The sequence below is a fragment of the Oryzias latipes genome, chromosome 1 (genome assembly GCF_053564925.1).
Source record: "Oryzias latipes strain Hd-rR chromosome 1, Olatipes_Hd-rR_3.1".
NCBI lineage: Eukaryota > Metazoa > Chordata > Actinopteri > Beloniformes > Adrianichthyidae > Oryzias > Oryzias latipes.
This window is the reverse complement of record NC_136237.1, coordinates 18351109-18375785: the sequence shown is the minus strand read 5'-3', so window position 1 is coordinate 18375785 and position 24677 is coordinate 18351109. Positions and strand designations below refer to the sequence as shown.

General features: G+C 40.6%; 1 protein-coding gene across 3 annotated transcripts in view; it reads left to right on the top strand.

The window, feature by feature from the left end:
* Positions 1-22852, top strand: part of ttyh3b (tweety family member 3b) — a 32030-nt gene extending 9178 nt beyond the window's left edge. Inside the window, exons 3-15 of one of the 3 annotated variants that reach the window (XM_004066078.5) lie at positions 3121-3317; positions 8790-8901; positions 8991-9211; positions 10690-10785; positions 10945-11017; positions 11122-11197; positions 12238-12293; positions 13087-13179; positions 13262-13354; positions 13444-13580; positions 16525-16695; positions 18600-18675; positions 20334-22852. In XM_004066078.5, coding sequence (XP_004066126.2) covers positions 3121-3317; positions 8790-8901; positions 8991-9211; positions 10690-10785; positions 10945-11017; positions 11122-11197; positions 12238-12293; positions 13087-13179; positions 13262-13354; positions 13444-13580; positions 16525-16695; positions 18600-18675; positions 20334-20468 — 1536 coding nt within the window. In that variant the 3' untranslated portion in view covers positions 20469-22852. The remainder of the gene's footprint in view (positions 1-3120; positions 3318-8789; positions 8902-8990; positions 9212-10689; positions 10786-10944; positions 11018-11121; positions 11198-12237; positions 12294-13086; positions 13180-13261; positions 13355-13443; positions 13581-16524; positions 16696-18599; positions 18676-20333) is intronic. The other 2 variants (XM_078950724.1, XM_078950731.1) reach the window with 2 other exon arrangements.
* The last annotated feature ends 1825 nt before the right edge of the window (positions 22853-24677 follow it).

Below are 24677 nucleotides of genomic sequence, written 5' to 3'. Positions count from 1 at the left end.
TAGGTTTTCCAGGACCTTGTGGTTTTGGTGTGGTGTAGAGCTGCTCAAAGAGGCTCAGTGGGCTGTGCTGCCAACTAGCGGTCAAGACTTTAAGTGGAAAAAAAAGAGTCAGACGATCAAGGATGCTCATAAATAATACAATAAATATCTTCTTGACAGCATTTTAAATCCATACAAGTATCACCAGAGGAAATATTGCAATGTATAGCTGAATCGATTTTCCCTATACCCCTGTTAGAAACTAGAAATCTTGTTCCGCTCCTCTCACACTCACAACATCTTTAGCTGCCATCTGCTGATCTTTAAGAAACTCTGGAACAATAGTTTTAAGCGTGTTTTAATTGTACCTAGGTTGTTGTTGGTGACACTGGAATCCCAGGGAGTCACAATGTAAATTAATACAAATATCGAAGACCAATAATAAAGTCTGAAATTCAGGAATTATGTCTGTTATTTTATTCTTTACATTTTAAGAAATGAAAATTAGTCAAAGAATTGAAAAAGAGGAAAATACATCCCTTTTATTTTATTACTGGACAGCTTTTTGCTGACTTTTATGTAAAATGCATCTCTTGTGTATCTTTAAACAACAATGTGAGAGTAAAAAGCTTTTGATGGAGCAAGGAAAGGAAAATCAGGGGATTATCAAGTCAGGAAGTCTATAATGGTCATATAGATGGCATCACAGTCCGTTGTTATCCGAGGTCCCCAGCTGTTGCTGCTGTTAAACGAACAGATTAGTTGCCTAACATCTCTGCCAGTTTTAAGTAATATTGCAAATGGGGACTCTAGATTTCCAGGAACCTTGTTTCTCCCTTTTAATGTTTTTGTAAAACACCCAAACTACCTCAAAGATGAGAAAAAAAACATTTCTCTGTGGACATATGATTATTTTTTTTTGAAAAACAATTTAGAGCTTGGAGCTGTTGAAGCAAATGAATTCACCAGCTCCCATCGTGCCTGTTAGTATTTCCCATTAATGGACTATTGTTATAAAAATTGATCATTCTTTTCTACATCTGTTGTGCAAAAAACAATCCCAGCATTTTCCAGCAATGCAAACATAATCATTTTGTAAGCAGTTTTTTATTTCAATTCACTGCTGCATCACAATACAGACGGGTAAAACAGAAGCTTTTATTAGCGGCGACATGCCTGAAACTGTGACAACTCAACGGTTCAAATTGTGGCTTCATTAGTGACAGATTAGTAGCTATGAGGAGGATTCAGACACACTCAAATTTATTTTGCGAATCGTTTTTGAACAATGGCGGTATAAATGTTAATGGAACAAAAAAAGGAGCAAAGCTTTAAATGGAGATCGTATCATGCAGTATGGAGAGTAATGCTCATGATCATTGAAAAGCACATCTAGTCTAAACCTGTAAGGCTGTAAGCCTGTGTGCGCATAACTTCTTCTGCAAGCTTCAGCTTTTGGTTTATGATCACATAAAAAGGTTTGACCACAAGTCAAGTGTCATTACTGAAGTGCTAGAGGTGTGATTGTGTGATAAGTGACTGTGGTTGTGTTGAGTGCCTGCAGACGCTTTCACATTATTGGGACTATTCAGCGGAACGGTTTTGAGCCTGATTCAAGCTCAGACGAGGAAAACAAAGACGTACATGGATCTAGCCGTCTACAAGTGGATGCATCACTATGGAACGGAGCAGGGATTTGTCTCCAATTGCTGCTCCTACAACTACCGTACAAGCTTTTTCCAACTGCTCCTGATTCACAATGATTTGAATAAAGAAATACTCAGAAATATTATTTTAAGCCTCATTTTCTTTATATGTGCCCTCCATCACGAGAAAATGCTACGTGAACATGATCAAAACACCCCAAACACAATTTTCATCGGAGTGGGTTTTTAATGATAGGTGGCAAACTAGTAAGTGATACTGAAACCTTCAGCGTGTGGTGTGTAAAACACTGGTTTTGATACAGGTAATGGGAGTTCTGTCCAGGGAGAACTAAAGGAGCACGGATCGGTATGGATCATCTGGTGTGAACTGGGCCAAGTTCCTGAAATAACTAGATCCAGATTCTTGGTCATAATCTGATTTATTTTGATTTGACACGACAAGAAACGGGATCAAGTAGGCCTGCACAATATACCGCAAATTTATCGTTATCGCGACATCAAGCTGTGCAATATGCATACCGCAAAAGACGGCAAAAATCGCAATAAATGGTTACCTCAAATGTGCAAAAACAAACTCATGGCAGCCTGAAATGGTGAACAAATGAAATTAATCCCTTTATGCATTTAACCAATCGGAAGGACCCGTTTACGTTTTTGATCAATCAAATCAGCCCTTTTATGTTTGATGTTTGCCTCCTATGTCGACAAGGGTCATTTGGAGTATAATTTTTATACTGTTGCAGTGAAATGGAAATTATGTTTTTGGTTGTTTGGCTATTTGTTTATATACCGCAAATTATATCGTTATCGCGATATTAATCACCAATATCGCATATCGCGAGTTTTCCTCATATCGTGCAGCCCTAGGATCAAGTAATGAATCCATATATTTTACGATTTCATCTTTTCAGTAAATGATAATTATTACGTAGGTTTTTTTTTTCAAGCCTTGCCCTAAGGCTATAAAGTGAATAGCTTGACCTCTGTGTCAAAAGAGCTCCTTTTTCCCTCTTCAACACTCTCATACATTCATTCCCCTTGTGTCTGCTCTCACCACCTCCTATACACTTCAAAGCATCTGCAGATTGAGTGATCTGTGTGGTGGGTCTTTCACCCCCTCAGCTCCTCAACAGGAGCACTTCCTCCCTCCATGGAAGTGCTCCTGTTTAATGACGTCCAAAACATGGCCCAATGCAGAGGGAATCTTTCATGCTACACATCAGATCCAGACTGAGCTGCTATTGTTTTCTAAACTCGAAACTCTGTTTTGGCTTCTGCTCATATCAGCTAACTTTGCTTCCTGTAGTCCAAATGTCAAACACAAATTGTCCACTTCCACAAGATAAGAACAACTTTGAAAACAAATAGTACAGTTCTCTGAATGAATCCAGCAATAACTGATGGAAATGTTGAAAAACAACTATTATCCTGATTGTCTAACTACTGTTTTTGTGTCGCTCTCCTCTCTTTCTAGTCTGTCTTGCTCATCGGTGCGGTGGCATTGGTGTGTTTGGGCCTGGACCTCCTCTTCCTCCTCTTCTACTCGTTCTGGCTGTGCTGCAGACGGCGAAAAAGTGACGAGGCCTCGCACTCCCATTCACACTCCCACCAGCCTAGTGCAGACTGCTGCTGCACCGCTTGGTGTGTCATCATCGCCACACTCGTCTGCAGGTGAGAGGTCGCGTGAAATAGACACCTTGAATGTGGATTCTTGTCTGAATGTGTTTAGTCATCGAATTCTTTGTTCAGATCTAATGTGGTTCAGCTTTAGTTTCACACACCTTCATGGGAGTTTGACCCGTACGGGTGATGCCGATTTTTGGGTTGTTCAGGCCCGTAGAAGGTCATAGAGAGGAGCGACTGCGTCTTAAGGGGAGCACAAGTGTTTTGCAGTTTCCTTTAGGCTTAAATTTAATAAAAAATAGAACATGCCATTGTCATGCATGTGGTAAATGTATTGTAAAGTACTTGCAAGGTTAATGAAAGTTACACGCACTTATGAAATACGGGTGGCGCTGTCATACGGTGCCCTTACGCCGCACTCTAGTTGTTAGTAAGGTGGCCGTATTGGCTCCTTACTGACCACCCACAAACACACACAAACTGATGGTGTAATTTCCTCTTTTCTGACTGTCAGGCTGCAAGCACCTAAACAGCACGAGTGGGCTCTTTAAGCAGTCTGCAGGATTTTGGAGGAGGCTTTAAAAGAAAGAAAAACCTGTATGAGGTGCCTAAATGTCACCTGGTTCGCCCTTACCTACCCTTATGTGTTCTATAAGTGTGCACTATCTCCTGCTCCATGCAGCATATCTGTAGGAAAAAAAAATGCGTTCTACGACCTCACCAAGAAGTTACGACCTTGATATTTTCTGAAGCCCCCCCTCCGTGCCCTGTACCCATTTTTTGCCTGCAAGTGGCCTAAATCCACCCTTTAGGGTCGTTTTGACTAAAGCTTTAGTGTGTGTTTATGTGGATGTTTTCCAAAGTAGTAGCCTTTTATTCGTTTGGGTTAAGGCCGACTTTAACCGTCAGCTAATACAGAAATTGCCCTCTAGTGTTTCTAACATCTGAAACCTTTTAGGGATTCTGCTTAAGTTTTGGAGACAGCATCATATGTTTCTTAATGTAGAAATTGACGGTCTATCTTTTCTTCTGTAATTTTGGCATTTTACCTGATTTATTTACCCTTTACTCTTCTTTCTAAGCTAAAGTATCACAGAATGGAAATGGCCTCTGTTGAAGTTATTTGTTAATTTGCTGTTTTCATGTTTATCCTGTTTCAGTAAAGTTGTGTGTATGTGTGTGTGTGTACATCAATGGCCTGATAGAAAGTCATATTTATTTGTATTTATTTCTACACGAGTAGAAATGGGTTTTGTAATAAATAGCCTTCAGAAAACCTGAGAATTTCATTTGATTAGTTTTTGATCCAGGATTTGTTTTCGTCAATAGATTTTCTAGACTCACATTGAAATTTGCAGCCATAAATCCAAATCCTTGACGAATTTTTCCCTAGTTGTTAGCTAAAACTAACATTTGAAAAAAATTTATTGGATAAAGGTACTTTATTCAAAATGTTAAATATGTTTTAATAATATTGTTTTGTATTAAATGTGACTTTTTGAATCACTAATTCAAACAACGGATTGACCATTGCGGTTATGGCTTCATATTTTTGAATAAACTCACTAAAACAGAGAAATGAAATGAGGAAAAAAATAGCCACAAAACAGTTTATTGAGGCTGACTCAGTATTTTCCTCCCTCTTTTCATACCAATGCTTCGTTTATTGTGCTAGGTTTAAGGGTTTTGCTCGTACGTTCAACCAATCGGGTTAGGCTGACATCATGTCGAACAGTCACCATATCACAGATGGTTCCCTTCAGGCTAGGAAAGCTCCCACTAAAGAAGACATTTTAAAAAGCAGCACAATGGACGACAGTTCCTGTGGTGTGAAGCCTAAATAGAATGGAGACTTCCTGCAATGCTTATAAAAACCATAAAAAGATTCCTGTGATCCAAAGTGCCCATTGTTACCTCAACAACTCAAGAGTGCCACAAAGGCTTTGTTTTTCTTAATTGCATGGTACAAAAATGCCAACAAAAGCAGCCCAAACGTTGAACCTGTTCTGTTTTTTCTTTTAATTATTTTCAAAGGACAAAGTAAAGACAAAAAGGGATTCAAATGACTATAATGGTCTTTTTTCTGTTTCAGTATTAAGCTGATATACCTGGAAACCAGGTCTAAACCTAAGCACTGAATGCTATGTGTTGTGTGCAAAATGCAGTGAAGTTTTAGGGCAAACCATACTTTTGTGTTAGGATGTATTGTTGCAAAGCGAGAGCTGCCTGATGAGAATCCTGCGCTGAGTTCCTCACAAAGTGTACGCATTAATTTGAATCGGTCTTATGTGTGTTTGGTGGATCTGGGAGGGGCCCACTGTGTGTGTTTGTGTGACTCACTGCAGGCTGTGTACACTGTGAGGTCCCTCATCCGGGTGACCCGGCAGCAGGTTCGGGGGAGTTTGCCTGAACGTTGTGGTCTTTCTCTGCACACAAAATCTCATCTTCTAATAAACACTAACAGTTGTCTACTTCTGCTGGCGCCGTTTGTCTTCCCTCCTGTTCTTCCATCCCCGTCAGCGCATCACCTTTATTTAATACTTCTCTCCGTTCGGCCTTCTCCCTGGCCTAGAAAGGTTGCTATGGAGACAGAAGCAGATTTGACGCAGGGATATGGAATGAATTATACAGCCAGCGAAGCTGTCTGCAACTGTGCAGAATTCTTCTCTTTTTTAAAGGTTTTTCTTGCTTCATTATGAACTTGAACCGTTTCACATGAATGTGATGGATGCATGCTTCTGGGTGTATTCTTTGTGCAGCCATGTGTGCACGTTTGCAGGTGATCCTTTGTTATTTGGGCATGACGTCATGTCCTTTTTTGGGCTCTGCACCAACAACATGTGGAGCTTCTCCTGTGGACATGTGTGACGCCTTTTGACAATGGATATTGAATTTTCTTTGAGGTTTGCTCTGATTATTAAACAATCTGTTTATTCAATATATTTTTGTATTTTTATATAAACACTGCTCCTCCTGTGTCAATAGAATAGTACTAGTAACGTTTTTTGTCAGGGTAAAGAATTTTAAAAGGGTTAAGGGAGTTTTTTATATATATACAGCTACTGTCAACTACTGTCGCTGTCATGCTGCATTTGGGTTCTTATGCAAGGAGTATAGCCTAATGTAAAAACAAGAGCAGTGTTTTTTTACATTACAGATTAATTTTACTGTTTTTTTAAGTAATTCCTAATCTTACAATATTCCTCTCTCACAATTGCAACGTGTTACGTCAGACCTGTCAACTTTTTTAGTTGATTTATTTCTTGCAAAACTTGCAGAAGGAGAACCGTGTAATATCAATGTATTTCAGGGGGGGTGATGTGGTGTAAAAATGACTGCCTATGATATTGGGAACGTTTTGTAAAGTAAAAGCACCAGACAACCACTTGGGGAAAGGGAAAATATTAGGAACAGCGGGCTAAAACAATTCACCAATTATATAAGGCAGGTTAAAATGCTCTACCTGTCCTACAACAGGAAAAAAGAACTGAACAAACTTATTCGGATATCATAACCATTTAAATGAAAGTATTATGGTTAAGGAAGCTTAACAATAAAAAAAATGGGCTCGTCAGGTTTTCAGTTGAAAGGTTGAAAAGTCGCAGAGAACAAGCAGAAAAAAATTCTAATATCTAGCATTTTTCTTCATTGTTGATGCCTTTGGGTCTCCACTTTGAACAAAAACATTTTGGATAGTTAACCTGTTGAAATAAACATGAAATGAACTTGTAAAGTCTAAACTAAAAAAATCAGTTGTAATGCATTATGCTATAGTTTCATTATGTTACTGTAATACATCACTTTTGTTGTGAGTTACTCCCAACACGGAACATGGGGCATATAACACAACTACAAAAACATTCACTTGGTTGAATATTTATATTTATATAAATTGCAAGATTCAGCTCAGTTGTAATATGTTATAATAGAGTTTTGTAATATTGATATATTTGTGCCTTATCCTGCCAATAATACAGTGTTGTATTATTAGCAGGACTGGTGGTTAGCGCTCTTGCCTCACAGCAAGAAGGCCCCCGGTTCAAGTCTGGGCTGGAGGACCCGAAACAGAACATCAATGGGGGACCTTTCTGTGTGGAGTTTGCATGTTCTCCCCGTGCATGCGTGGGTTCTCTCTGGGGTCTCCGGCTTCCTCCCACCGTCCAAAAAAATGCTTAAGTGTGAGTGTGATGCCCTGGGACAGACTGGTGACCTGTCCAGGGTGTCCCCTGCCTTCGCCCACAAGTGGCTGGGATAGACTCCAGCAGCCCCGTGACCCCAAAAGGGATAAAACGGTAGAAAATGAATGTTATTATTATTTTTAAATCTTGAATGATTTATGTGAATTATGTAAGCATTAACAAGTATCTTAATAATATAATAATAATGCATTAAAATAGAACAATTGCTCAGTAGTTCTGTTTAGTCCTTGCTTTTGAGCCAAAGCTGTTTTGTTGTGTCTTGAATTTTCTACATGTCACTAGAATACATTTACCGTCTGATTTGGAGAACTGCTGCTGGATGCACTTTGTTATGTCTGAAGAAAGGCTTTTTGAATCCAGTCAGAAATGGACAGACTGGTTCAGTAATATTTGTATGTTTGACTTCAAAACTGTCTTTCTCATCAAAGCAGCTGGATCTCTGAATAGTCTCATGATCTGAGCTGCTGGCTCAGGAACTAAAGACAGTTTAGAAGATCAGAAAGTTTGCAGGAGTAAGAATCTGTAAAAGTCACGAGGGAAAAAAAAGTGTGACAGAAAACAGACAATAATAAATCACAGAAAAGTATATAAAAAAAAGATAAACTAAAAGGTAAAAATAATGAAGAAGAGTACTGATATGACATGATGAAACATTATTATTCCCACAGATTGATATTAGCTGTGTTTCTTTCCTGTATTTTGTTTTCCAACCTCATTGGAAACCTCTAAATCCGCATGCATCATAAAAGCACTTGCAACATGGGTTAGTTTACAGATGTAATGGTTTGGAATGAATTGGCTTAACAACAGCTATAAATCTCTCTTTCAGAGTCTGTCTACTATGGTGTTGTTGCGGTAGAGCATCATCAGTGCAGGGAGTACAGTTCTACTGACAAACACACAGGAGGAGGCAGCCCAGCTCCCACAGGATGATGGGAAAGGATGTGCGGATTTAAAGTGGTTAAACAGAAGAGGGAAAAAAATGACTGTTTGGGGGGGAAATGACCCCAGATTTAGTGGCATGGAGGGCTTTGTGTGAATTTTGGGGCTGCAGGATAGAGGGATTGTTGTGTTGTGACCCAATTATTGTGTGTGCTGTGGGTATATGTGTGTGTGTGAGCATCCTTGTGGGGGTTGTCTGTTGGCCTGGGGTGCTTTGGGGACAATAAATGAATTAAGAGCTCAGTGCCGTATGCTGTTATCAAAGAAAACCAAACACTTGTCGATCAAATGTCAGTTTGTATGTAAACAAAGATTATCGTTATCATCCACCTGACAGGGAAATGTAACATTTGGTTCCTGTTGTTTTCTTTGCCTCAAGTGCCGGCATCGCTGTGGGATTCTATGGAAATGGGGAGTCAAGCGATGGAGCCACTCGACTGGCCTACTCTCTTCGTCATGCCAACCGTACCGTATCCGGGGTGGAAAAACTGGTAAACCATACTTTTAGAAATTATTTCTAAAAAACTTTTGAAAAAAAAGAATTGTACACTTTTGACCAACACCTTTGATTTCTCTGTAGGTCTCAGACAGTGCCCTAGCCTTAAACCAGACAGTGGAGGAGAACTTGGTCCAGTTAGAAACGGCCTTCCAGGATCAGACGGACTACGTGTCCATCGTTCAAAAAGTGCAGGGTCAGCTGGACGAACTGGTGAGGCTGATGGTGGACGTTCCCTTCTGGTCAAACACGGAAATCTCACTGGAAGACCTGGCCCGGAAAACAGAGGCCTTTGACTTTTACAGGTGGGTATGAGGGTACACACAAATGGATCATAAACATAGAAACAGAAAAAGAGGGGACACCTCTGGTCTCCAAACGGCCAAATGTTCACTTGTACTCCTAGTAAGAGAAAAAAAATGACAGGAGAGGTTTGTCATTCAGCAAATTAAGATTATTTAGAGTATGCGGAATAATCATATATGTAGCTTTAAATGGTCAGTGGTTTAGGGAGTCATGGATTAGAAAAATGAAATATCGGGTCTTCAAGATCTCAAGAGCGAAATCTTGTTGGAAATTCTTCAAACTTGTGGAAATCTTGAAGGTTAAGCTGTCTACACAGCCAGAAAAAACATCCTGTTTTTTGGCCCAGTATCACAAGGTCTCAGAGGGACGTTGCCGCTCAACACGGTTCTGTTACCAAAGAGGGAATCGATTGCTCAAATGTGTGCAGAAAAGCTCCTGAGAGCCAAAGGATGAACTGAGTGGAAATGTCTTCTGTGCTCGAGCCAGTTCCTGTCTAAGGTTTCCTCTGGTAACACAGACATCTGTTTTTCGTGTGAGTGAGTCTTCCCAGACTCCTATCTGTGCTTGAGAGCCCATTTCATGCGTACCTTACAGGAAAAAGGGTCAAATTACTACTGATGCATTTGTATGTGTGATTAGGAAGCCCTTTTTTAGAATGGGGGAAATGTTTCTGCTCATAATGTTAGTGACTAATGGACAGACACATCCTCTATTGACATAAACGGAACCGTATATCTCCACAGATAGAGTGCCTATGCTCACCTTTGCAGGTCCTTAGTTTGCAGATGACAACTCTTTATCTTTTATTTTATTTATTGATTTAGGAGGTTACCCATTGTCCATGTTATAACTCAGTGATGCACTGTGAACACAATTAAGAGCTTAAAGCTCCACTCCAGTCATATATTTTAAAAGTGTTCCCGGTGCTCTTTAAACTAGATTATTTTATTTTTAGCCAAAAATCAAAACAACCTGTGTCTTTTTCTAGGACATAGTTATTGCAGAGCGGGAGTAGTTCCTTAGAAATTCACCTCTGAGATGTGGGCGGGACTGTTGCCTGCTGCCTTCATTACCCAGCGTACCATCCAGACCTGATCTTCTGTTTGCTGACCCTGTTTCAGACTCTGTTAGCTTGCCGCCTGCACCCAATCTCTCCTGGATCCTGACTACTCTAGTATCCTGTCTGAAGCTCCCATGCTCATCATTGACCCCTGACTGTCTGACCCTGATTTAGTTTTGTGGACTTTTAGCTGTGCTACTAAAACCTGCTGCAATTGGATCCAGCCGTCTGCCTGTTTGGTGACAGTTGGCTTAGAGCTCCTCCATTATCTGAAAAATGTCACAAGAACATGTTAAAAACACCCAAAACACAATTTTAATCATTGTTGGCCTTGAATCACCAAAGTAGTGCATTTTTTAACTTCTAAGTTGTGTTTCGTGCATTCGTGTAAATCCCTGGTTGTTTCTGTTTTTACAGGTGGCTGGGTTACCTTGGCTTGCTGCTGTTTGATGTACTCATTTGTCTGCTGGTTCTATTTGGTCTGATCCGCAACTCTAGAAGCACCCTGATTGGGTAGGTTACACAGAGTCATTCCCCGAATCTGCTTCTATTGGACAATCCACCTTCCAGCTCTTAGCTTCTTTTTTACTGACCATGTGTGATACAGATCACATGGAAGGAGCACAGGCCGGATTTTCCTTTGAATAACTTGAATGCGTCTGTGTTCTGTAGAGTGTGTTTCCTCGGGGTTCTGACTTTGATCATCAGCTGGGGTTCTCTGGGCCTGGAATTGGCTGCTGCTGCTGTAAGTGTAACCACGGCAACGTGGCAGAGCTCTCTGCTCTCTGGCAATGATGTAATCCCTACGCTCTTGAGTGTGCATTCACTGTGTGGTTACCCTTTTTACAGTCAGCCAGCGACTTCTGTGTTTCACCGGATACTTACATCACCACGGTAACCAAAGAAAATGCTGTCATCAACCAAGGTAGGGAGAAAAAATTGTGCGACCAGTCGCTGCAGCCCCATCTCTTGCAAAGTGTCAGCCAAAACCAAAGAGATACATTTACATTTAAACATTTTTGGTTTCCATAAATTGAAATCTGTTTTTCAATTCATGAAAGCTTGCTGTGCCTGAAGGGACGTGCCAAAAGGAGACAAAACAAACATATAGTAAAGCAATGGTAGTCATTTGACTTAACCAAATTCTGCTAAATAATACAAATAAAATACAATAAACCCCAAATAGAGAGTTCAATCTTCAGCCAGTTTTATTGCTTCTATTTTTAGACGTGTGTGTGTCGGCGTGTGCATCCACTGGGACTGACTTTGACTGACACCAGAGGATCTGAAAGCTCCTTGTCTTTCTTTGCTGACTGCAGTGCATCAGCAGTCTTGTTTACACAATTCCCTGTTCTTGCTCTCCCTCTCTGTGGGTTTTGAAAACCATGAACACATTTTTGGTATTTACGTTTGTTGCCTCTCTACTCACTTGGAAAACTATTCATTTACAGATGAATAAGTGGCTGAAAGAACAGGACTTGCTTTAAGAACAAGTCTGAATAAAAATGACGCTTTCAGAATGGTGGTTTTGAATGGGATCTAGTTTTCTGTCAGCATGTACTTTTAGAATCATATGATGCTCACACAGCAACTAATCTTTTATGGTAGCCAAAAATCACCATGAGAAAATTGTGATTGTTACCTTGAATAACTCAAACTGAAGTAGGAGTCAGAGTTGTGCTGAATCAAAGACTTCCAAATTGTTCTTATCAATGAAAGCACAACACATAATATCCCTATGAAAACTAACAACAGACCTTACGTGGTTCTGTAATACCTTTTTAAAATGGAATAACCTATAGGAGGAGATTTCGCAATGATACATTTTGATTTCTCAAAATGTTTTTGAATTCAGAAAGAAAACCAAAAATCACTACACTGTTGTCAGGCACAACTTTAATAAAGGTATGTGTTAGATGGAAAATATAATGCAATAATCCTTCTGATTTATTGGTATATTTCCAGATATTCTTCAATATTACCTGAAGTGCAGCTCTGGACAAGTTAACCCTTTCCAACAGGTAATTTTTGTTTCCCAGTTTGCTACAAATCTGTTTTCTTTGTACCAAGCAGATAAATTCAATTGTCATTTTCTAAAAACTAAAACCTGAGTCACAACTGCCCTTACAGGCAGATACGGGCTGTCTGTGGGTGAAAACTGGACAACTCTGCAAGTAGGAAATATCTAAGTTGTAGACTGCTCTATCAGCCCATTGCGTGAACAGGTTCATGCACATTTCTTTTACGCCATGCTGTGGGCGTAGTGAGCACTTAAACAACACGCAAGGGGAAGTAGGTGAGATGCAGGTACGCTGTATGGATTTTTCCTTTTTTCAATCTTCCCGAACCCTGCAGACTGCACAAGGACCCGTCAAACACAGTGTGTGCGGGCGAAGTAGGGGCACTTAGGTGTCACGTGCACACCACGTGCACGCAGCATTTGCACATGGTCAGTAAGGAGCCAGTACTCGCACCTTACTAACGCCTGGACCGTGGCATAAAGGACATCGTAGAGCAGCATCACCTGTACGTCATAAGTGTGTGTAACGTACATTATCCTTACACATGCTTCATGAAAAACCTACCACACACACGACAATGGTACGTTCCAGTTTCATGATGTCCCTTAACACACCTGCGCTGCCCTTAAAATGCAGCTGCACCTGTCTACGACCCTCTACGGGAGCAGACAACCCAAAAATCCACAGCACCTGCAGGGGTCATGTGACCAAGGCAAAAGGAATCAAACAGAAAACAAATGCAAGCCTAATTTTTATTTTTATTTTGTGTGTGTCTATTTTTTGTGCTTTGCAGAGGCTGTCAGGCAGCCATAAAGCATTGGTGGAGATGCAGGATGATGTGGCAGAGCTACTGAGATCCGCCACACGTGATTATGCCAACACTAAGGTGTGTGTTGGTGTGGTTGTGCCTGCGGTGCTCCTGGGATTTTTAAAGCCTGCCTGTATAACACCTTTTGTTGTGTCTGCAGGAGAGTCTTGAACAAATCCAGTCTGTTCTGAATTCTACTGAGGTGGGTCTGCATCAGCTGACTGCTCTGGTGGACTGTCGCAGCCTTCACATGGTGAGCTTTTTTTTTTTTCTGTCTTGCTGATCAAAGTCCTCCAGTCTCCATTTTGATGTTGTTGTTTTTGTGCGTGCTTATCCTCCCAGGACTACGTCCAGGCGTTAACCGGGCTGTGTTATGACGGGGTGGAGGGGCTCATTTACCTGGTTCTCTTCTCTTTTGTCACCGCTCTGATGTTTTCCTCTATTGTGTGCAGTGTGCCACACACCTGGCCCAACAAGAGGTAACACAGGCTAATGTCACACCTTCCTCACGCACAAATTGTCATCAGTGTGGTGTGGCTCAACTTAACTCTATTTTTGAGAACAGAACTAGGTTTTTTAGGTGTTGCCTTGAGACTTTTCTCATGGCAATGAGAACTTTCCATAGAGACAGTAGAAAAGTCAGTCACTGATAAAGCTACAGGCTGGAGTACTAAATTACAGAAGAAAAGTATCATTTGAAGCCTGACGGAGTACATTTGTGTGTGAGCAGAGAGCTGATGAAGCTGACTGTGGACTAAAGTCCTCAGGGCTGCTGAAACGCACACAGTGCAGCGTGCACTTGATTAGTTTATGTTTTCTGCATTTAAAGTCCCACTCTAATCAGGTTTTGTTCTGTTTTTAAAGCGTTCACAGTGGCTTTTGAATATGATTTGGCAGTTTTTAGCCAAAATTCCCCCAAACTGCAGAGCGGCAGTAGTTCATTAGAAATTTGCCTCGGAGTTGTGGGCGGGACCAATGGCACAGAGTGGCCCCCCTTCCTCTCCCCATTGCGGAGCAGAGCAGGGAGCTTGTGGCCCACCCAGTGTATTTTCTACATCACAAATACCATATTTTTCCACACCATAAGGCGCTTTTAAAAACCTTAATGTTTTTCACCTGATAGTCCAGAGGGCCTTATATATGGATTAGTTCTTGATGTCAATTACCAAAAGTGCACAGTGCTCTGTCAAAAACCTCAGTCTGGGTTTTTATAGTAGTTGCAAACAAGTTAAGTTGTTATTGGGATTATGCTAAAGCGGCTAATGTGTAGCGGTGTCAGACTGGTTTTTTTTTTATGTCACAGTAATGTTTTTTTGTGTGTTTTTTTACGTGTTGGGAGTTACAGGTGTTGCGAATACGCCAACACGGCTAAGATGGCTAAAGTGTGGCGTGTGACAAACAAATTCTAGAGTTACTGTGAACAAAATGGATAAAGTCTGACAGACTCAGGGACTTATCTTCGACTCTTCTCCCTCTCTAAATGTGCCTTATAATTCGGTGTGCCTTATATTTGAAAATAGACCATTCATCCTCTTGGAATTGAATGCACCTTATTGTCCGAAAAATACGGTAAGATCTTTTTCGAACAGCTATTTTTTTTTCATTTGCTTATGCGATTTGCATAAAGAAATGCACAGAAATGCTATTTTTATTTTATTTTTTCTTTATATATGTCCCCCCATCATGAGTAAAATGCCCCAAGAACATGTTAAAAACACCAAAAAACCCTATTTTCGTCAGAGTGGGTCTTTAAGATGGAAGTAAGGTTGCGTTAAGCCACACCCCCCCCAGAGGAAAAGAAACACAAAATACACCTGAATGTCTTAAAATGATGTGTGCACTTTTGAAAACTTCTGTCTGTAACATTTCCCAGTGATTGTGTGACTGAATTTAGAGACTAAAAAATGTAAAGAATCCACTTGGTGCTCATGCATGCCATTACTCTGCTTGTGTTCAACTCCTAAACTTTTGTATCTTTCCATGTGTCTTCCTGTTACTACATCCATGGAGCTTTCTCTTGTTTTTATCATGTATCCGTAGCTCTCCCAGTTTGATTCCCTTCTATCTTTGGCTTTCTCTTTTTCGTTCATTGACTTGGAGCAGCTGTATTGTCTTAGACAATATGTCACCACACATCTTTTTTTCTGTGCCCCACTTCCTCCTTCTGTTTCTTCCCCTTCCTACTTTCTACCCTGTCCTGATTTGGAAAAGCTTGGGGCTTCAGTCAATTATGCTGGATACTGAAGAAAATTAAAGGAGATGATCAATAAATAAAGCCACGAAAACACCTTTTCGTATGTCCACATAATGTAAATCCACAGATTGCAGGAACATTGATTTGGAAGGTAAAACAGCTGTTAAAATAGAGTTTAATGTTTGTCTCCTTTGGGGTTGAAATATAGACCGACAGTGACCCTGGATTTAAGAAGAAATCCATCTCACTGCCTTTTCTGCTGGCTGTGCTGCAGCATTTTACTCTTTTAATGTGTTGCAGTCTTCAGAATTATTTGAAGGAGGCAAACATCTCCCCCCTGGTGGTCACATGAAGACACAACATCTTCAACTCTGATGTCTTTCTGACATAAATACAAGGAACCAGGCTTCAATAAACCCTTTCCCGGGAAAAAAATCCCTCAAATACTTCATTGTTCATTTTTGGAAAGCTTTCACAAAAACAATTGCTAGATTTAATAAAACAATCAACTTACTTCATAACCATTCCCGACATGACAGGATTGATTGTTCACAGCAAAAGATCATTGTTCTTGCCTGTAGCCAGAGATCCAACTTCCAAATCAGCACATCTTTTTGATGCCTCATTTAGTTACATTGCTGGCCGTTTTATTTCCTTCTTTTTTGAATCTTTTTTTTCTGAAAATGGTTTTCTCAGTTCAGCCATGGTGTATCCTTTTTTTTTGCTTTATGCTTTTGCTTTAAGTTTCATTAAGAACACAGTGATGATTAAAAACCCTTAGGTTTGATGTGGAAGCAGTTAGTTCTGATCCTTGGAGCACAGCAGGGGTGAATGCATGAAAACCTGACTGCATGTTTCCACCTTATGATGTTGTTTTGATCATTGGAGCAGGTGTTTGTCATTCGAAGACATGCAGGAGTTTCAGTAAAGTTTACGCGTCCTCTGGATTCCCTTGCAGTGAACTCCTCTGTTGACGAATGCTGCCGTTCCTCCTTGTTGAACTGCTTTGAGTCTTGAGGCATGGCCTTACCGCGTCCTTTGTACCTTTGAGGCTCCTGATGTGACAAGTACACTTTCCCTCTCCTAACCTCCTCTTCAACCACTTGTTTACGCTCTTTTGTCTCTCTCGGATCTCCCCTCCCTCTACCCTGTCCCTTCTGTCCATCACGCTCTCTCTTGCTCCCGCCTTAACCCCCACCCCACCCCCCCACCCCCTTGGCCAATTGAAGGACGGATGAGGAGGACGGAGAGGACGAGTCGGGTGCCTCACGCGGTGTGCACGATAACCTGTACCGCGTTCACATGCCTAGTCTCTACAGCTGTGGCTCCAGCTACGGTAGCGAAGCTAGCCTGCCCGCTACAGCACACACTGTCAGCAATGCCCCCGTCACTGAATACATGTGAGTTAGCTGCATGCTGGCCGGACCAGCACACCGCCTGCAACCGCTAGATGATGCTTCTCCCCACAGGCCAGAACAGTAGCAAAGCCATATTTACTGCCTATAATCTGATCTGTAAGAACGTTTTGTGTTTATGGATGGCAAAGCCTTTTGTTAAGTTACGTTTGTTATTCAGATTTGAAACTAGGTCTCCTTTTTTCTGTTATTAGAAAATGTCTGCGTGCTTTTTTAGTAGCCTGAACTTTAATGCGCTATAGGTATTTGTCCTAAATTAGAGATGAGAATGTGCAGACTTGCATAGAAAAAGGGAATTCGAGGAGATTTAACAGTTTGTTCCGAGAGTGACAGAAAAGAAAAGACCATATTTAACAGGATTCAGCCATTAAATGCTCGATTTGAAACTTTGAAGCCCGTGACGGCGTTGAAAGTTTGTTAACTTTGTGTTTCCGTTAGATCCTTAGTAATTTCGTTTTGGCTAAATAAAATAAATAAAAAAGTTGAGTTTGGTTTGTTTTAAAAGAGAACTGCAGATTGACCTTTTAAAAAGTGCTTTTTGCTGTGTGATCAGATGGACAAATTCGGTTAGTTATGGTGGCCCTGAAATGCAAATCACACCAACAAATCATACAGCAAAAAGACAGCAAAACAAACAATAAAACAACACGACATTTCAGAAACCAAAACACAATTCCAAAAAGATGAAACGAAATATAAATGAAATGTTTCTAAAAACAAAAATAATTTCCAGAAATCTAAAGGAAATGTTAAAAAAAACAAAACACAAAAAGAAAGCAGAAAAGGTACTAGGGACGATGGGACATTGCTGATTGGATGATGACGTTTGATTTTGGATGATTGAGTTTTCCAAAAGCGTCTTTGGTGTCCGCACACTAATGAAGGTTTTAGGATAAGTACGGAGCACATCCACTGTTGCTTCATGCCAAATGATGGACAAACGTCATCATCCAATCAGAGATTGTCCGATGGTTTCACATTTTGTTTCATGCTTTAACATTTCGTTTCTGCAAATTTTTTTTTTTTTTGACCAAAATGTAAATGCAAACGGAAAAGGTAGGCACTATGGGACAATCTCTGATTGGATAATGATGTTTGTCCATGAATTCATCTGAAAGTTATTTGGCATGAAGCAATACGTGGTATCATCATCCAATCAGGAATGTCCCATAGTCCCTACCTTTCCTGGTGTCTTATTGTGGTTCATTTGGATTTCTGGAAATTACTTTTGTTCTCTGAAGCATTTCATCTTAATTTCCGTTTATTTTTTTTGGAAATATCCTTATTTGTTTTAAAATTATTATTATTTAGTTTGCTTTTTAAAGCGTCATTAAGATTGACATTTTTTACGTTGAGTGATTTGTCTGTGTGATTTGCACTTCAGGGCCACCTAGTTAGTTAGTTTTCCAAAAAGGGTTAGTTGTACAATTTAATAAATAATTTTCTGTCATTTACCTCGGAATGTTGTTTTGATCAATGATCAATCTTGTTCTGATGGCTGATCCATCCTTTTTTTTTACAATATTAGCTTTTATTAACAAATTGATTGAAAACCATATTTAGAATGTCAAAGTTTGCATTTAAATTTTTAAACATTCAAATTTATTTATTAGTTAGTTAGATTCTTGTCATGTGTCTCCTTAAATTAGTTCCTTAGGCTAGTTTCTTGCGGCTCCTCACACTGATAAGTTTTCTTTTTGTGTTGTTTTTTTTTAAACATGTCTTTTAGCAACAGAGCCTTAATCTGCAGTGAGTCAGGGTTTAACATCCTTCCATTGTGGAGACTTTTCTGAGTTAGACTTTTGTTGAACTCAGGAGGAGAAACAGGAACTGATCAACCATCAGCAGCAGGGTGACCAAACGCAGTAACCTCTTATTCTGTAACGCAGGAGCCAGAACGCAAACTTTCAGAACCCCCGGTGTGAGAACACCCCCTTGATTGGCAGAGAGTCCCCTCCACCCTCTGTAAGTGCATACTTTTTAGCATACTCTCTCCCTCCGTGATCTTCCAAAACCCACTGAATAGCTGGAAGATGAACAGCCCCACAGAGATGGCTTTCAGTAACGAGACTGTCCAAAGCATGCTGGGAAGAATTGACCTGGCCATCTCTGATGTCTCATGGCATGCTATGTGTGGAGATTGGAAGGTGGTCCTCTGTCCCAACAGCACCCACCAGTGTCCTCTGTGTTCACAATAGTCCGTGACGGTGGATTGCCTTCACAAAGGTCATTTTGGCAGCCGGGGATGACTGGAAGCCTGTCTCTCAAGGATTTGCTCTGGCTTCTAAATGGGGGGGGGGGGGGGGGGGGGGTTAGCTCTAATAAGTGAGGTGGTTGTGTCTCGTAGCGCTTTAGGTTGGCCTCTATTTCTGATGTAAGGAGTTTAGTTGATTGAGTGGTTTGTGGGTCAAGTTTACAAAACAACACATTCTTCAGCAGAAACGTGGAACCGACGGTTGTGGCTCCAACAAGGGGTCGTGTGGCCTAATCTTCTGAATATGTTCTTTCCTCGTGCAGTTTCTGCAAATTGCACTAAAAACTGGACCAGTTGATTACGTAACAGCATCATTCAGATGCTTTTTTTGTTTTGTTTTGGACTCTAAAGTTACGTACACACCAGGCATGTGTGCCCCGTTCAAAAACACGCTGAACGTGGTTTTTTTTAATGTTGCCGCCCGATACCATCGCATATACTCACATTTGGAAGAGGCTTGGTTGGCTTGGTCACATCTCGTCAATCTGGCTCCAGATGTTTTCTTACACAGCTCTATTCCGATATATGAATGCATATTGATGTCATAAAATTCCAAAAGGGCACAAACTGCAATTATTAATCTGTCCTCCAGGGTCGATTATCAAAAGCCCAAACACAGACGTAAAAACTTGCGTAGTGATGGGTGAACATATAAGCTCTTTATTAGAAGCTGTCGCTTGAATGCGCGTCTTCGAGCCCGGTGTGAACGTAGCATCAGACTGAGCAAAACGAATGGAAGAAATTTGACTGATTCGCCCCTAAGCAAACTGGAGCCCACACCTCTGAAGCTCCTGCTCCCTCCCTCCTGTTTCTTCTTTGTGTCTATGTGTACATCTTCTGGTCGAGGTGTATGTTGTCCCATGTTTCTGTTCCCTGCCACCTTTTACCATCAAACAGCCGCAGTGGCACTCCACTGCTCCATCGTTAATGAGCCAAAAAGAAGACAAAATAAAACGTCTGAACCTCACAGAACCATCAGCCAGTCTTCTGCTGAGCTGCTCCTCTCTGGAGACCAGAGGCCTCCCACTCTAACTACCTAGTTGCTCACTACAGACCACTAACTCCCTACCAGGCTAACCTTCTACATCAGAACTAGAGCACTAACTATGAATGGACCACATCCTCTAATCCACCATAACATCACCCGGGAATAATCAGCTCATAAATGATGACTGGCTGCTGTAGTAAACCCCTGGCTGTCCAAATGACTGGTCACAGTCTTTCTACCCATCTGTAATCTATCAATCTGTCTGTCCATCTATCAATCTCCATGTCTGAATAATGCTTAATCGTCCTCCGTCTACGCTTTCTTTGTCTCCCTTTTTCTGTCTCTACTTCCTGTCTTCCTGTGTGTTTCCTGTCTCTTTAGTACACCTCCAGTATGAGAGCAAAGTACCTCGCCACCAACCGACCGGACCAGAACCGACGCTCCGTTCCCAACGACCAACTGGATCCTGCTAGTCGGCCCCACGCCGCCGCCAGACCACAATCCTCGGTTCACTAGAAAACTCTCTGTCCCCGGCACTGCCTCGAGCCAGTTCTCACAGCCAAAAGCAAGATCCAACACAAGCACTGAAGACCGCAGTGCTTTTGAGCACCAGGCCGGAACCAACAACCACAGCAAATGACTGCACTTTGACCGCCAACTTTCCTCCAGAGGACTGTTTCCTCTCTCCGTGGATCGTCCCGTGTTCCCACTGTAGCTTCTTCATCCAGCTAGATCAGAGAAGCTGCACACGAGCGAGGCACCTGGGCTGTGCTCCACTTGGGAACACTGAAATCCACACACACACAACTTACACACACACACACACACACACTTACGCTGTACAGAGCTGTAAATATCAAACATGTGCTTTATTCATGAAAAGTAGACTGTTGATTCTTTACTGGTAATGTGGTGTGCTGTGTTTATCTTGGAAATTCTTTGCTGTATTTCTCACACAAACACACACAACACACACACACCATCTGACAGATCGACTAACTGATTACTCATGCTTATAAATATTGAGCCAGTGAATCACAAAAGCCATGTTTTAGGTAGAAATGAACTGTGCCACCACGCTCACATTCCTTCTTAACATTAGCTTCGTCGTCTAACTTTCATACTGTGAGCTCCAGCTTGATCTGCACTTAACACACTCACACAGTCTGCGTTGAAAAAGGCGCTTTTGAGCGGGATCCAGGAATCCCGTCGTCAAACAACTTTTATTTTCCAAGTCGAGGGACATGAGAAGGGTCAACCTGTGCCAAAAAAACTGAAGAATGAAATGACTCGACTCGATCTGCCTCCACGCCTCCCTGAAGGGAGAGAGGGGAAACTTGCATGGATGTTCTATTCCTCTCTTTGACTCATCAAGACAAAGAAAAGATACACATAAAGGGAAGCTCTGGACTGATCATTGTGACTAAACATTAGTCAGGTGCTAAATGAAGTTGTCAAATGTCCAGGACTGAGAGGAACAGTTTTTGTTACTCTGGATTTTTTTTTTCCTGTTCAAAATCGTATGTGAATCTAGGTAGTAGAAATAAAAAGACAGAAGCGTTCCTTTTTACCTGAACGGAGGCATTGCATTACAAGTTCCATGAAAGTTTTTTTTATTATTATATCATCAATTTGATACTGTGACCACTTCAGTTTTTCCGTTTGTGTTGTGTTGGCGTGTCTTTCCTTTTGTACTTTTTAAAAGAAAATCTGTTTACCTTGGATTTCATAGATTTTCCCTCAACTCCAATCCACAAGCACAAATTCTGTTGAAGAAGACTCTACAGGAGTTGGTAAAACATACTGCCTGTGACACTGCCAGTGTTTTTTCCTCACTGGGAAACTTTGTACAGTGTAAAAAAAGAGCAAAAGATCAGTAGTTGTGAACCTGTGTGTGAGACATCACCGCAGCGTGATAGGCTCTTCGCTCTATCTCAGTGTTTACTCTTTGGGACTACAATGTATTAGGTGTGTGACTGGCATCAACGCACACATGTACAGTATGTTCACTCCAACATGCCATACAGTCACACGCATACACACCTAAAAAGCTTTCATGCTTTTTTTTTTGTTTTTACTGTTTACATTCACATTTAGAGCTGCATAGCTGCACGTCACTGATTTGCATTGTGGGTAATGTAGTTCATAATGGTAGCTTTTCACAGAAGGTCTCATTAGCTGAACGGGCAGAGCTCCACCACTCCTGGACCGCATTTTAATGGAACATAATTAATCAATGACCACTTCTCGTGCCAGCGAGACAATCTTACATGTGTGATTTTTACCAGAGACAGTTTCCATGCTGTAACAATGCTACCTATAGTCTCGTCCAGTGTTTTTCTTGCACCACTGATGCAAACAGTGTTAAGATCTGTGAGATCAGTAACTGTTTAGTGGCCTTTCATAATGTTTTTAAGCTCTTACAACACTTCATCTGAACATGTTTCTTTTTTCACCCTCTGTCTTGTTCAATTAAAAATCCAACTTTAAAGATAAAAAATGAAGCTAACTGTTTCGTAGAAGACTTACAGGCCAGAGCAGCTTTTTCTTCTCAATGGTGAATGACTCTGTTTTACATTGTTTCAGAAGCGTGATTCGGTGACGTCTGCACGTCTGTTGTATTTGATTTCTGATCTGGGAAATCTAGATCTGACGGGACAAAAGGGTCAGTAGTGGGTTTGTGCGTCTGGATTTGTGTGTTCATGGGTGAGTTGGAGTACTCAAACAAGACTTCAAATACAGATGTGTGCAGATGTGACGGACCAGCAATGTTTTCTATGGCTGTTTTTATTTTTGATGGTTCAACTAAGATATTAATGATATTCATGTCAAAACTGTTGTAATGATATTCAGCCTGGAATAAATGGTTAAAAAAAACAAATAAAAGAAACTTTAACGCACTGCTTTTACTAGTATTCTTTTACTCTTAACCCTTGTGCTATCCTATGGGGTCAAGATGACCATTGATGTGTTCTCCCTACCATGAAAAAGGTGGATAAAGGTGCAAAGATTTCATGTAATCCATGGACACCAGTGAAGATCACAAATCATTGAAGAAAAAAGGTTCAGTGCACTGTCTAGTGGGGTCTAGATGACCCAACTCCCAATGTTAAAGTGCCTAGGATAGCACAAGGGTTAAGCTGCTCATCCAAATGGAAAAAGTTTGTTTGTGTGGAGGAAAGTGTATGCAAAAAACAAAACAAGGCTAAAATATGAATTCAGTAAACTAACTTAGGCTAAGTACAACACAGGTTTACAGAATGGGTGGCAGGGGTGTGGACTTCTAACAAGTTCACCCCTGATTGGTAAGAGTGGTTACCTCAGACCGATTAGAACCAATCACTGCTTACTAACGTCGTCTGGCTCCAACATGGGAGCATCGGTATTTCGAAAAAATTGCAGCTGAATTGACCAAATTTGGTGGGAGCCTGGAATACCGGTAGGTCGTTTTCTTTGGATGAAGTCACACTTGCTCGGTCCAGTTACACAGTCAATGGTTCCAGCGGAGCTTGGTGCTGCTGTCATTGGCTAATGTGAAGAAAGTCTCAATCAGTGTTAGGAGGCGGGGTCAAAAGGCCTCCTAACACACCTGCCCCACTAGTGATGCAACGATACACTTTCATGATACACTTTCTTTACAATTCAGTTCAAAGTTTTTGTTTTGGTTCCATATATGATTTGTGCGTTGCAAAAAACAAAAAAAATTCAGAAAAACCTTTTTTATTTATTATTTTACTAATAAGCAAGTTAACATGTGTTGTGCTAAATTCAAGGATTTTTTATTTATTATTTTATTACATTACATCAAGTTATAACACTTCAAACAAATACCTAATGGTGTGCGGTAGGGATGCACCACCACAATGTGGTTCAATAGTTTTACATAACAGACTTACATTTTTATTAGAAGACTTCAGCCTACATCGTCACGGAATGGAATTAATATTTCTTCTTCGTTAATTATGCGAAATATTAATTGAAGGAACAGGTTTTATTCCAACTCAAAATCTGAAAAAAATCTTAAATACATTAAATTTATGAGACTTCAGAAGTGGATTAGCCTGCTCAAAAGCTATACAGGGCAAAAAAAACGTAATATTTTCAGTGGTAGTGTTTTATGAAGTACTTAGTAGTACTATGATTGAAGGAATGGTGATTTGCTAATTTAACCCTTGTGCTATCCTAGGCACTTTAACATTGGGAGTTGGGTCATCTAGACCCACTAGACAGTGCTCTGAACCTTTTTTCTTCAATGATTTGTGATCTTCACTGGTGTCCATGGATTACATGAAATCTTTCCACCTTTATCCACCTTTGTCATGGTAGGAATAACACGTCAATGTAAGGTTGGGGTCATCTAAGGTAGCACAAGGGTTAAGTAGAAGTCTAACCATTTATATAAAGGATTTAGTGGCAGTATTTGTTTTTCTTTATTTATTATTGAAGATGCAGAAATATGAATCAGTGATTTGAAAGAGGGGCCAGACCAGGAGCAGATACAATGAGATGTTTTGGTAATCCAACTCATAAGAGAAAGAAATAACATGGAATATGGATGGAAATGTGCTTTAAATCTGATTGAAAATTAATAGAACTTTAAAACAGAACAACTTGGAGTTTTTATTTCAAAACTGTGACTTTTTTTTCTCATTTTAGTGCCAATTTCATCAATAGGTTGATGTTCCTCAGCGAAAAATGCAAATGCTGTGTTCAAGTGTGGGATGA